Source organism: Cololabis saira, chromosome 1 (genome assembly GCF_033807715.1).
Source record: "Cololabis saira isolate AMF1-May2022 chromosome 1, fColSai1.1, whole genome shotgun sequence".
NCBI lineage: Eukaryota > Metazoa > Chordata > Actinopteri > Beloniformes > Belonidae > Cololabis > Cololabis saira.
In genome coordinates, this window is record NC_084587.1 from 41,870,218 (window position 1) to 41,884,682 (window position 14,465).

At 46.8% G+C, this 14,465-nt stretch overlaps 1 protein-coding gene across 2 annotated transcripts in view; it reads right to left on the bottom strand.

Annotated features, from left to right (window-relative positions):
- Nucleotides 1-3,042: 3,042 nt before the first annotated feature.
- Nucleotides 3,043-14,465, bottom strand: part of LOC133446098 (striatin-like) — a 39,334-nt gene continuing 27,911 nt past the window's right edge. The window contains exons 7-18 of one of the 2 annotated variants that reach the window (XM_061723879.1): nt 14,229-14,391; nt 11,470-11,580; nt 10,747-10,890; nt 10,528-10,664; nt 10,075-10,250; nt 7,473-7,520; nt 7,219-7,340; nt 6,949-7,116; nt 6,629-6,769; nt 5,633-5,734; nt 5,094-5,180; nt 3,043-3,897 (exon numbers count right to left, since the gene is read on the bottom strand). In XM_061723879.1, coding sequence (XP_061579863.1) covers nt 3,728-3,897; nt 5,094-5,180; nt 5,633-5,734; nt 6,629-6,769; nt 6,949-7,116; nt 7,219-7,340; nt 7,473-7,520; nt 10,075-10,250; nt 10,528-10,664; nt 10,747-10,890; nt 11,470-11,580; nt 14,229-14,391 — 1,569 coding nt within the window. In that variant the 3' untranslated portion in view covers nt 3,043-3,727. The remainder of the gene's footprint in view (nt 3,898-5,093; nt 5,181-5,632; nt 5,735-6,628; nt 6,770-6,948; nt 7,117-7,218; nt 7,341-7,472; nt 7,521-10,074; nt 10,251-10,527; nt 10,665-10,746; nt 10,891-11,469; nt 11,581-14,228; nt 14,392-14,465) is intronic. The other variant, XM_061723888.1, reaches the window with a different exon arrangement.

Here is a 14,465-nt window from a genome sequence, read left to right on the forward strand (position 1 = left end):
CTGGTCTACCTGCTGTCCAGATCTTTCACCATCAGACAACATCTGGAGCATCACGGAACCAAAAACACAATCTTTTTAATGAAATGTTAAAATGTTGCTTAGGTGCCGTTGAGAGTTGAAAATCATTGTGGCCGTTTTTATTTGCTTTTTTTGTGGGGGAAATTTTGTGTTTTGTTTTTTTTTTAACACAGTTTCCCCCGTGACAGCAGCATTCAGCACTGTGGACCACACCTTCCTCCTGGAGCGCCTTTGGACTGGTTCCGGTCCTACCTCTCAGACAGGACTGAATATGTGTCGCTGGGAGGCTGTAAGTCCAGGCTGCTCCCTGTCACCTGTGGCGTCCCACAGAGGTCGGTCCTCGGCCCCATCCTTTTTATCACCTACCTGCTCCCACTCGGTCGTGTCATCAGCAGACATGGGATATCCTTCCATTGCTATGCTGATGATACTTAACTCCACGTAAGAACTGCCCACACTCCCTGTGCAGCCCTGAACAGCAACAGTACTGAGGCTCTCCTTTCAGCACACCACATCAGATCCAGTTTTCACCCATATCCCAACTCACCTTCGACGGCCTGGTCATCCCTCTATCCAACTCAGTCACAAATCTGGCCGTTCGATTTGACCCCCACCTCACTTTCAACAACCACATACAACAATTGTGCAAAACGTCATTCTACCACCTCCGGAACATCTCCAAACTCTGCCCCACTCTAACATTACCAGATGCACAGAAACTGGTACATGCCTTTATCTCCTCAAGGCTGGACTACTGCAACGGACTCTTTTTGGGGATCCCTAGCAAGAACATCCAGAGGTTGCAATACATTCAGAACAGCGTTGCCAGGGTCCTGATGAGAGTCCGTAAATACAAACACATAACCCCTATTCTTCACACACTGTACTGGCTTGCTGTCTCTTCCCGGATCAACTACAAAATCCGGCTAATGCATCAATGGACCCCCATATTTACAAGACCTCATCACTCCACAAACCTCCACCCGTTCCCTCAGATCTACAGGCAGCCTACTCCTCCGAGTCCCAAAAACAAGACTCTGGGGGGCCGAGCGTTCTACTCAGCAACACCAGCCTGTGGAACCGTCTCCCCGCCCAGTTCAGGGCTCCACAAAACTTGGACAATTTTAAAACAGGCCTGAAAACCTTCCTATTCAGAAAAGCATTTAACTGTTAAGGAGAGTAGAGAGGACGCTGGCGTGTTTGTTCGCCATCACTGAGTTTTTAAATTATTATTGATACTGACCTTTTCTTGTACTTGTTTTAACTAGTTTTAAAAGGAGCTTGAGGCTCCTTTTAAGAAATGAGACTCTCTAGCGCCACCCTTCACCACGACGGCCGTCGGGGGTACTGCAGCCAACAGTGAAGCCGGCACGGGAGAACGGGGAGAACGCACATGCAGCGTCATGTGACGTCACATCCGCAGCCCAGCGCGGGAAATTCGGGACCGAATTGCAGCACATTTTGCAGCACACAGCCTGTTCAAGGCAAAGGAGAGATACGCTAGAGGGCTCATTCTTTTGGGTTTGGAACGCTTCGTCTGACATTATTACTAGAAAACTTAAAATGTATACGGATTTTTTTCATAAATCCTGCCACAATCCGGCCTCAAGCTCCTTTAATCTTGTAAGCACCCCTTTGAACCAGGATGTTAAATTACATTAAATAAATAAAAAGTACACAAACCTTCAATTAATAATCATCATAGACCTCACCAAGAGCTGAACCTGAGCTTGCTGGTTAAATACCCACAATCCTTCAGTGTTTCTGACTGGAGACTGACAGGCCATCAGGGGCGGAACCTTAAATGCCGGTTGCAGCCGTTTCCTTCACGATCCACGTTTTTTGATTTATTTTGAGTTTTGAAAGAAAATAATTTAAATCCAAGCTGCCGCAGAACTTGTACATCTGTTGGGACGTGAACCCACAACCAGCCATAACGTTGACGTCTGTCTGAGGACAGGATCTTAACCCTGACTTTCGTAGCTCTGAGGAGCATCATCCTGCAGGAGCCGACTGGAGCTGGTCAGCTCCACGACCCGAGCACAAAGCGACTGCGTTTGTGTTCACGATAAAAACAGGAAAAAAGAAATCTGAAACAAACTGAAACACCGAATTTAAACTTTTACTCTGCAGTCAAACTTTACACCTGGTTAATAAATACATTTTCTTTAACACTTAAGAACTGTACAAGTGTCTATTTACCACTTTTTTTTTTTTTTTTTACACCATGTCGATAAAACAAACTAATATCCCTCCAGGATGAGAAGCAGCTCTCTGGGATGAAGCTTTGATGAAAGGGGAGACGTTGTGGCCGGACACGTACGTCTGAGAGGATGAGAGAGCTTCACTTCTCAAGAAAAACACAGAATTAAAACTAAAACAAAAATACAGGACGTGAAACGTCCATCATCAAACAGCCATTTAGAAAGCTCGTCAGCGCTCCAGTTGGAACAACTCCATTAAAAACGCAGTTTCCAGTTATAGAACGACGTCCACGACATCTCGTCTCCTCGCTGGACTGTTCAGGCTTTAAATCCACCTCTGGAAGTCGTGATAAAATCAAAGATCACCGGCACGTCGGTCAGAACCAGAGCGCTACCTCTGATGGATGAAGACGGAAGAAAGCTTCTACGACGACCCTCGGCAGGAACCATGAACCCTGCTTTTCTAAGTCCACACCGTTGTCTGTCGTCATTATAGTCGTATTTGTCAAATCTTGCCATTTCCAGATTTGATCTATAAAACTCCCAGACTGGAAACTTTAAAAGCTGTTGGGTTTTACTTGTTTGATTTTTGTTGCTCCACTTGAGATCTCCTGAGTCACGTGGTCCATTGTCTCAATGCGTATTTCTTGCCACATCTCGCCCCTTCTGGAATCACACATGTAAAGGGATGAATGATGTGAAATAAAACAGGGTTTTCCAAATTCTAAACTAAAAACATCCTCCGTCCTCTGAAACCCACGGTCGACCGGGAATCTTGAGCGAAGCAAAGTGCTCCCTGGGACTTCCTGGAGGTAAATCATGAATCCAGTCGTGCGGGTAACACGCCAGCAATCCTGGAGGGGACGCTGGTGTAGACGGAGATGATCCAACGCCAACCTGGACAGCGGAGCTTCCACTTCCACTGGGTCCGAAGGTTTGTCATGTAGAACAAGTTTAAGTTAATCGTGTAGGGATGTTGGGAACCGGTCCAAAGGTCCGTCACTGTTGTAAGAGTTTGAGTCAGTCTTGTAGGAATGTTGGGAACTGGACTGAAGGTTCGTCACTGTTGAAGGAGACTGAATCATCATGTAGGGATGTTGGGAACCGGTCAAGACTCTTCTGCAGATTAATTCAATGAGCTTGTGTCTAAAGCTCAACAGCTAAAAGAACAGAAGCTCTGGAAAAAAAAGGCACATTTTGGACACAGACGTTTACCGGCGGACAGGCCACGGATTACAGCCGACCAACAATCCCAGATTCAGAAAAACATTTCACACTTTTCTTGCTTCTTCTTGGTTTGTTGCCTTTATTCAGAAAAATGTTTGTATGTTTGAGACACGGGCCAGCCCGAGTCCAGGGATGCTGGGTGGGGTTCTAAAAGGGGCGTTTTCAGTCACCATCAGCCCGCTTCCTCCACCCATCCAATAAGAAACCAGAAAAACAGGCTGTCCAGGTCGTGTCCCGTCAGGAAACACGGCCACCGCCCTCACACTGGCACTCCCGGGTCATACGAAGACCTTGGCTAGTGCGTCTGCGCCGGCGCTGCCGATGTAGCATTTGGTTGGGTGGAACGCCACATCATGGATGGACTCTTCAAACTTCTTGCGGTGGGCTGTGAACTCCTGGATGCAGGTCTTACTCTCCATATTCCACAGACGGATCGAGCAGTCGTGACCTGGTAGAAGGAGAGACAAGATGTAAAGATGGTTCATGTGACATCATTTCCTGTCTCTGCACAAAACTGAAACCAAAACCTGGCTGATACATTCTGTCCATGTTTAATACAAAGAAGAAAAAAAAAATAAAGAACACTAATTCTTAAATTTACTCTGACTTCTATTTCTTTTGAAGACAATATGAACCTAAAATACTTAACATAATTAAAATACTGAAGGACACCTGTGAGCTCCGACTCCTCCGATGACACAGACCGTTGGTCATCAATAGCTGATATAACCACGGGGATAACGGTTGGCACGGAGAACTTTTTCAACACTACAATATACAGGTAATGAATGATGAGTTAGTAGATATATCTCCCTCAAATGAGTTCCTGCAACTTGAGATGTCTGCAAGTACTTGCAACTTGCTAGACAAACACGTGAAGCATCTGTATTTACTTCTGTAACCAGTACGAGATGTCGCGTTTTTCTCTACGCATGCGTGTCACTTCAGGGCCGCTTACGGTTCACACGTCAGTGTAATGAAGGTCCCATTACAACGATAATGTGAACGACTAACGCAAACCCACCCCCACGACCCCCACAAAAAAAAAGTCGTAATTCGTTAAGAAACCTGATTTGAAAGACAGGATTGTAGTGGCTGTGGAGTCCCACAAGGCTCTGTATGAGGACCCCTGCTTCTTCCACACACTCCCACTCAGCATCATCACGCAGATGACAATCTGATTTATGTCACAAATCAGTATTCCAGATGGTTTTTGGAAGAAATGTGCACCAAAAGGAATCATCCAGACTGATTATCAGCCAGTCCAGAATCTAGACCTTGTGACGGTCTGGTCTGGATTCAGTGTCAGAGCTCATTTCCAGTATTAATACAGAAAAGTAACATTTACATGAATTTATCAACAAAACGACAAAAAACTACATTCTGGACTACCTGAAACCCTCAACACTTGGGTTCCTTCTAACCAGAAAGGGTCGTGAGAAGGAATGACATAACAAGGGACAAAAGAAAAACATATGAAGTGATGCTGAAGAGTGAAAACAGACTTTCAGGAACTAAACTCTGATCCAAACATTAAAGAACGATTTATTCTTCCTGTTTGGAGCAACATCGTAGAGGGTCACCACGAGATCTTGCTGCATCGCTGCATCTGTGAACTGTTGGGGTGTCTGTGTGGAGACTTACTGCCAGACATGAGGTACAGCCCGTTTGGATCCACGGCGAGGCTCGTCACCGAGTCCAGATGTGCCACCATGGAGTGGATGAGTTTACCTTCAGTTAGAAACACACGTAGACGTCAGAAACACTCAGCAGAACCAGAAGATTGTGACAGTCAAAGCCTGTGAGTCGGCGCTGGCGTCACCAAAGACAGAACCGGGTGTTAAAACTGTGGCGCCGTCCTTTAATCGGGATTCCATTAAAACTGAAAGCCTAAAAGAAAACGCATCAATACAGCTGCAGTTTTCAGGTCAACCAGGAGGTTTCTGGAGGTTTGAAAAAGGGCCGACTCACAAGTCTGATGACAGAAAACGTGACATCACAGTGACATCACAGACAAGGACCTTCTGGAAATTCTTCAGAACCACTCGTGAGAACCCTTACAGCTCGAGTGTTTGCTGGGACAGAAACCGACCTCCCAGAAGAAGAGAGCTCCAACTCTTTACTTCAGACTATTGTTCAGGTTTTAAACCAAAACGCTGCAAATGAAGACCTTTTCCTCCCACCTGTGTTGTTGTCGAAGAACTGGATGTGGCGGTCCTCCTGGGCCGTGATGGTGATGGGCAGCGTGGGATGACTCAGCACTTTGTTGATCTTACAAGGAGCTTCTGCAAGGACGACAGAGACAACGTGAGCTACCAGCCGGGACGTTCAAATCCCTACACCAGGGCTATTCTATTGGCGGCCTGCGGGCCACATGCGGCCCGCCAGGAGCTTTTATGTGGCCCCTGGTCATATTTCAAAAAAGGGGGTGTTTGTTGAAATTTTTTTTTTTTTTTTTTAAATAATATTTTTATAACTGGCTACTATGGACTAAAATGGTTGTGCTCAATATAATATTCAAATAAGGAAATCTTGGTGGAAAGTGGTGCTTTGTCATTATGGCGTGTTTTATTAAAAGTAGGTCAATATCAATTTTATTAAGTTTGCACAATGCATGGTTTCAAAATGAACTTGCATTCAAAATAGTATTTCTTTATCTGAATATTATATTTAACATTCACAATGACTAAATCTGGAGACAATTAATACATAATTCATATGTAAACTAGATATATTCAAATGTATAATACAAATGTATTATATTTACATAAGTCTTCGTCTTTGAGTGCAAAATACATTTTGAAAACCCCCACATTTTCAAATTGTGCGGCCCTCTCCATACAGTCCTTTTGCAGATGTGGCTCCCGGCCGAATCTAGTTGAATACCCCTGCCCTACACAGACCTGGACACGCATACCTGGAGATCTGAGCGTTTTGTATATAGCTTTGTATTTATATTTTAACCATGCGGTGATTATCTGAGTGAGACTGAAGATTATACGGTGTGAATCCAGACCTTACTGGTCGGTAGAGAGCCTGCAGATCTGGACCCAGACCCTAGCGGTTGTTAGAGAACCTGCAGGTCTGGATCTGGACCTGACCCTAGCGATCAGTAGAAGAACTAACAAACCTTTGGATGAATCCAACTTGGAAGCAGTGATGTAGGTGATTGGTCCTACCTGGGGGTCCGGCGGAGTCCAGCTTCAGGAGGAGCTGCTGTGTCTCCATGTTGAAGAGGCCGATGTGTCCGGTGTTGAAGGATGTCACCATGTAAGCCGGATCGCTGCTCACCAGGTCCACCGAGGTGGGGACGCCCAGTTCTGAGACAGAAGCACAGACAGACTCATGAGGAACTGGCTCCAGAAGAACAACCGTGGACGCCTCCAGAGGAGCTCCAACAGAGTCCAACAGCATCGCTATGTTCAGGACCCGACGTCTGACCGGAGAAACCCAGTTTGGTAACTGGCTGGTTTTCATCTGGATCCAGATGTTTCCTCACCTCCTCGGTCATTGAAAACAGCCAGACACGGTGACGTGTCTGCGGCGTTCCACAGCCGGACCGTGCCGTCGGCCGAACACGAGAGGAGGCGGTGGTGAGCCGAGCTGTAGACCACACCCCACACCGAGTCCGTGTGACCACACAGCGCCCCCCGCAGGACAGACGGCTCTGCAGCGAGACAAGGTCAATGTCAACACGTCTCACATCCGTGAGACCACTAAGAACGCTCAACGCTCACAAGCAAAGTTTTTAAGATGGACCAGGACCCACCATACGAGTCGTAGGGGTCGACGTTGGGGTTGGGGGTGTTCCAGCTCTGAACGGTACCATCCGCCCCCCCGCTGAAGCACTGGTCCCCGCCAGAGCTCATGGTGACGCACAGGACAGCGCCGCTGCACGAGAGGGACGCATTCAAATCAGGTTATCACAAACCGTCCAAACTTCAACAAGCTGGACTCTCTTCTGCTTCTGGACTGGGTCACCACGCGTCCAGAATGTGTCAGAAGAGCTGACCTGGGTCTCACCTGTGAGCTCTGAAGGTGTAGATGGGCTCCACATCTAAAGCAGCACACCTGCAGGATCAAAGAGCAGAACGATTACAACACGATCAGCCCTTCAGACGGACGATATCGCACTCGCTTCTAACACGACGCGCTGCCCCGCTTCTCCTGGGAGACCAACCGGGACGATTGTGATTCATCATCCTCCCCAGGTTCACCTTCATCCACACAGCAGAGAAAACTGCTTCTCTGAGGTGGAACCCTTAAAAGGAACCCTGGTTATTAAGACTTGTAGTCCCTAATTAGCCACAATTGTTCTCTTATACTAAAATATGTTGTTAGAAACACGTAAAATAATCTAATTGCTTTAAAAATCTACAATGTTTATCACATATTTTGACCTGCGGGAGGCGCCATGTTCTACCTGCGCAATGCATTCTGGGGGCGATGACGTAGAGCGGTGGCTCTGGGAAGATAAGCCGTGTTAGTTTAACTGGGACAGGTATCTAAAACATAGATGAGCAGCTCTCTCCCGGTCGTGGAGGCTGACGAGGGAGCCCATAAGACGTCTCGGTTCAGGCAAACTGGATCAAAGTTCTGTGATGCACGGGAGATCTGCAAAAATGATCAAAGTCGTGCGCATCTTACCAGTGCATTAGGCTACGGCGTAGGGTACGGTGTAGGCTACGGCGTAGCGTACGGCGTAGCCGCGGCTCTATGAGCCTGCAGCGCACCGCCATCCGCTCTCGCCGGGATGGAGACGCCGGTGGGCAGGAGGCACGTTTGGGTGGGCATAGCCCTCCCCTGCCCCCCCCCTAAAACCGGCCTCGGTGCTGGGTCCACCGTTTGATGACAGACCAGAGGCTGAGGGGACTGGCCCGGGACTTTGACGAAACGGGAGGCGCAGACTTTGCGTCAAATAGGCAAGAACATCTTTATTTAATTTAATGACGCCAGATCTGGCTGGGGTTTTTATTGTAGCATCGGCTATCTGCTAGTTGAAACGTGTGGTCTGTTAGTCTGTCTGAGTTTTATGGTGTTTTTATAGTTCATGCTGTATGGGGTTGCACTTTTTTTTTTTTTTTTTACTTTTTTGTAGGTGCGCCATCACCTTAATGTTTATCTGTGTTTTGATCTGTGTTTCTGGTGCGCCGTCACCTGTTTAGCTGTGTTTTCATCTGTTTCTGGGTGTCAAAACAGTGGACGGGGGCCAGCAGGTGCCACCGTCTGACGTCACTACCCAGAATGCATTGCGGTGTAAACAACAATGGCGACCTACGAGTTAAATTATACAAAGACATCAACAAGGTTTTTTATATCACATTGTTATAATTGATACCAACATTTATCTTTTCAGACCTACATGTCTTAATAGCCAGGGTTCCTTTTAAACCATAAGAAGCAGCTGCAGCCAAACCAGTCATACGTGAAGTCGTCCTCATCCGAGGGGTTCTGGGAGGTCCTGGTCCACGAGAACGACTCGTACAGCCCTGGTGTGACCACAGACGATGCTCGTCAATATGTTCCATCTCCAGGTCACATGACACCCATAAAAGCCCAGGTCTTCTCTGCAGAAACCGGTTAACCGGGTCGTGATGCAGCAGGTCAACCATAGGAGCTACCGCCACGAGTCGTTCTGCTCCTCCGTGACGTCGTGGACAAAAACCTCCCAGAAATCCACTCGGATGTGGCAGGGTCTTTGCTCCCTGCTTCTTACAGATATTTAATTACTTTAAGTAAAAATACTTTTGGCTAAACTGGTTTAAAGCTACAACTGAAGCGGACTTTGTGATACGACCTGCAGTAAGAAAAGAAAAAGAAGTTCGGTTTACTTTCTGCAACAAAACCATCCCGAAGCTGCCTCCCTCAGGTCACTCTGAGAACTACAACTAGTTTTAAAAGGTTCACACAGCTTCAAATGATGTCAAATAATCATCTTTAAATTTAGAAAAACAGAAATATGTTTATCACTTAAAGGGGACCTATTATGAAAAACACGTTTTTTCTTGTTTGAACATATATAAAGTGGTCTCCCCTCACCCTGCAAGCAGAGGGGATGCTAAATACTTAGCATGGGCTAAGTATTTAGCTTAGCTCCGGAGCACCGGGGCCGCATACGGAGCTGCCGGAGCTGCTCACGGACCGGACCGTCGAGGAGCCCCGGGCCCGGAGCTCCGAACCATAAAGGCTGATTTATGGTTCCGCGTTACACCAACGCAGAGCCTACGGCGTAGGGTACGTGTCGATTTAACGCAGAACCGTGGACACGCTTTGCTACGCAGCCGCTGCTCTTCTGCCCGGAGCGACGCTTTGTCTCCTCCCCTGCTACACGTCATTCAAGCAGCCAATCAGCGCAGAGCCTCATTATCATAGCCTCGCCTCCCCTCAGAATGGAGCACAGAAAAAGGCTTTAGAAGCGGTAAAACTAGAGACATGACCCACAGGCTGAATTTCTGATTTATGTAGAAAAAACAAGCTTTAGACTGTTTTTAAGACATTCAAGGCCTGTTTAAAATATACATTAAATGCCATAATATGTCCCCTTTAAGAGATAGTTTAACAGAGTTGGTTTCTAACTCGGCTTACAAGAACCCAAAACGGCTCTATCTGGTTAACGTTGTCTCACTTCTTGGCCGGCGCCGTCTTCTGGAGGTTCCACAGTTTCAGGGTGTGATCCTCGGAGGCCGTGACCAGGACCGGCTCCGTCGGGTGGAAGGCCAGACCCCGGACGGAGTCAAAGTGGCTCCTCAGGGTGAACTTTGGGTTCCAAGTTTTCCTCAGAGCGTCTGTGTTGTTTGCGATCTGATAGAGGAACAATTGGGTTTAGTTCTCAAACACATTGGAATCATCATTGATCTGCAGTTCATGGAAACACAGTCAGCTGCACCGATGAGACTTCATCGTCTACAAACCACAAGATCTTTTGAGTCGCAGTTAGGTTAAAGAACTCTTGTGTTGTTTGGTTCATGCTAGGAGATAATATGGGAGCTTTAATGAGGAGGCGTGGCCTGTCCTGTCAAGACCAGGCTGGTCCTGAAGCTGATCTAAGCATCGGCAGGTCTCAGCTCGCTCCACTCACGTCGTACGCCACGCTTTCTGCTTCGTTGGCGACAGTCAGTCCGGCCAGCTCTCCCAGTCCGAGCTCGTTTGTCATGGCCTCATCCGCCCTGCCCAGGATGAAGGACTTCCCAGTGGACGGCAGGAACGTCATTGGCTCTGCAGGGACGAGCAGGAACAATGTGAACGTTTACGTTTGAGCTCCAGCTTACTGAAGGACCGGGAGCGGAGGAGGGGGTACCTTCTTCAGGATGCCCCACTTCCTGCTCGCTGAGCCTGGGAGCGATGGGTCTGGAGGGCGGCGCCACGGGCGGCTGCATGGAGGCGAGGTCCTCGTTGTCCCGCAGGTTGGCCAACATGTCCTGGAGTTTGGACCGGTTTGGTCCTGGAGCACGAGGAGGAGGGAGAACGATGATAAACGATGACAGGAATGGGAGCGTTGGGGGGAGGAGGTGGTGCATGTGGAGCATTAAGGATGCAGCAGAGGGATAAAACCAGAGAACCAAGGTGACAGAAAGCCTCAGGAGAATAAAGCATGACGGGAAACGAAGAGCTGGAATGATGGAGACAGATGAATGTAGGTAACGTGAAACACGGACCACGGCGACTCATCTGCATGGAAGAAAGTTCCTGGGTTTTTAGTCCCAGAACACAGAGATGCGGGACTTTGATCTCACAGTTCTTTGTATAGCGATGGAGGAGGACTGACGTATCTGAGCGCTGCCTCAGGGGGGTCGGGAGAAACCAGCAGCGGCAAAACAACCGCTAAAACCCTCGTCTTAACAACTACAACAAATCAGCAAGGAAGGTCTGTGGGCTCCAAGACCGTTTAGATGAGATGGAGGGAAACAGAGAGGAGATGAACAAAACCATCAGAATGTTTAAAGGAAAAGGAAGACGGCGGCGTGAGAAGACTAAAGTAAGTGAGGGTGATGATGAAGCACAGACCCCGGACTGGACTTACTCTTCACCCCCTTCTTGCCCTTGCGCTCCTTTCTGTACTGCTCCTTGAGCTGGGCTATCAGTCCCTGGTCCACGTCCCAGGCCAGTTCACCCAGAGGAGGCTCGTCCTTCTCTGCAGACCATCGGAGGAGGAAGGGGGAGGACAGGGAGAGGGAGAGGGAGGGGGGCGGAAACCTGTGGTAAGTGGCGTCTTTGAGCAGGAAGATATGAGGCGAATTCACCTGCGCAACCTTCCAGCTGGACTGTGATTTATAAAGCGAACATTGCGTGCAAGTGTGCGTGCACACTAGGGCTGTTCGATTTTGCCCAAAAATAAAATCTCTATTTTTTTCTCTCGAAATCCGATTACGATTATTTTGTGAATTGACAAAAGGCAAAGAAATGATTTCAAATATGCTGTTTTTTTATTGAACCCATTGGGCTTTAAGTGCAAACTTTGCTCTTATTAAACCAAAAATGAATGAATAAAGTGCAAAACTCTGTAAAATAAGTTGAAAAAAAGTTTTAAAAAATATAATAAAATATAAAGTTTTATCTCTGAAAAAAAAAAATCAGCAAATCAGCACTTGCAAACATACAGTAAGTTATATTTCCAATTAAATAAAACAAGACATTTTCTAATTAAACTAAACTGGGTCTTTGCATGCTAAATAATAATGCAACCCATGAAGGAGGTAGAGGTGTGTAATGTCAGTCATTACATTTGCTATTCACATTTGCAAGTTTTTTGCAAGGAACACGAGCCGGTCTACCGCATCTGGCTTGAGGGATGCCCGGTGGCATGTTACAACGCCCCCTCCTACACTAAAGAGCCTCTCCGATGGGGCACTTGTCGCAGGTATTGAGAGGTATTTCCATCAATCATTAATATGGTATCAATCATTAATATGTGTGCAGACAAGGTAAAAAAAAAAAGTGAAAAATCAATTTGACGAGTTTCACGTTTTAACATCGTTCTAATTACATAATCGCGATTACGATTTAAAATAGATTAATCGAACAGCCCTAGTGCACACGGTTTTATAAATCCAGATTTTTTTTTGCGCCCGCCATTTTCGGCTTTTGGGTTAATGTGCACTTTCAGTATGAATCCTACACACTCTTTTATAAATGAGGCCCCTGGTCCGGATCCTGCAGTCCAGGACCAGGTCTGGGTCCTGGAGGCAGGAAGGAAGTAAGGAAACACTTAAAACAGCCCTGGAGTGAATTATGATGAATCTGTTTCATAACATGCTGCCAACATGCTCCCCACTATTTTATAGATGGTTTATGACGGAGAGCACCCACAAGGCCACGAGGCACGGCTCCGCGGGCCCATGGATCACGGCTCTGCGCTGAGTCAGCTCTCCCTTAAATCAACCTGAACCGTGACGCACTGACTCACCAAGTGCGTAGGACAGCTTTCTGCCAGCTCTCTGTTGCTAGGTAACAGAGAACCGGGAAGATTGGTAAACTTTAGCAACGTCCAGGTCATCGGATGGGAACGTCGTCACACAGACAGTTTTAATCAGAACAGCTCGCATGGACGAGCCCAGACATCTGGTACCAGGTCTGGCTGGGCCTCGTTAAATATGTCCAGCCAATCAAATCAGCCTATCCTTGTAGAGAGTCTATGGGCGGGGTTAACACTAGTGATGCACCGAAATGAAAATTTGTGGCCGAAACCGAAACCGAAAATAATAATAAACACTTGGCCGAATACCGAACAATACCGAACATGGTTCTTCGCAGTTTTTCATTTATTTTGCCAATTTTTTCACCATTGCATAAATCAAATAAATTTGATTTAGGCATGCTTTTAAAAGAAAAAAATCTTTTACAAAATTACAAGGTAGAAAACATTTGTTGAACATAAAAAACTGAACATTTTTTAATTTCCCAGCATTTCTTAAATATTCCAGCAGACATTATACCAGCAAAGAACAATAACTTAAAATAAATAAATTAGCTAAATAATTTTTTTGGCCATCTTTGAGCTTACGTTAGGCTTAACTGACTGAACATTGTAACATAGGCCTTAAAACAATAAAAATGCATTAAAGCGCTCAGGGTTTTTTATCATTTCAAATGATAAATCAAACTTGTAGTGCTGAAAGACTTTGCAGATGTGCCCCCTCTAGATATTTGAGCAGAACATTCATTGAAAACAGCCATTCTTGTATTATTCTTTGCCACTCTAAAATACTTCCACACTGCTGACATGTTTGCACCGCACCACTTCACTCCACGCTCTTCCACGTTTGATTTCCTCATCTAAACCTAATAGATTTTATATGTTGTTTTGGTTCCACCTGCTGGTGAATGTTGGTAAAATTCTTATGTGGTTAGTTTTTGGTTGGCCAACTATTTATGTGGTGCGCAACAGTTACGGAGCGGCCAGTCTATTTATATTTCAACGCCGTTATTAATTGTTCGGTTTTTTTCCCACTTATTCCACCGAACACCGAAAGTGTTTTTTTGCCATTTTCGGCCGAACAATTTCGGTTACCGAACAATCGGTGCATCACTAGTTAACACGATGATGACAGGGCGGTGTTGTTGGAAACGACTTTGGCATCGAGAGTAAAAGGTTCAGACTCAAATCCTTCCTGTGTGAGGTGGATGTTTCTGCTGTTTTGTTTAATCTACTCGCTGCTCTGATTGGTCGTAGTGCCAAGCGTTGGCCCCGCCCCTTAGATGGGGAGGCCCCGTAATCGTTTTCAGACCTACTTCTTTCTAGATGTAGGTCTGATCTATCGGGACTTGTGTCATCGTTCTCACCCCACTCTGCGCCGTCCTCGCCGCTCCTCGGCTCCCCCGACCCTTCCAGCTCGTCCGGACTCGCCAGGAAGTCGAAGCCTTTCAGGGCCTCCTCGGTGTCTGGGTCGTCGCTGAGGTCGGACGTGGTGGAGGTCGGGCTGGCCGACTGCTTCTTCCTCACCATCTGTCAGAGTAAAGACATCAGGATGCCGTTTGCCGTCAAAAAACCTGTCCAACACTCAGTCACATCACCATGAG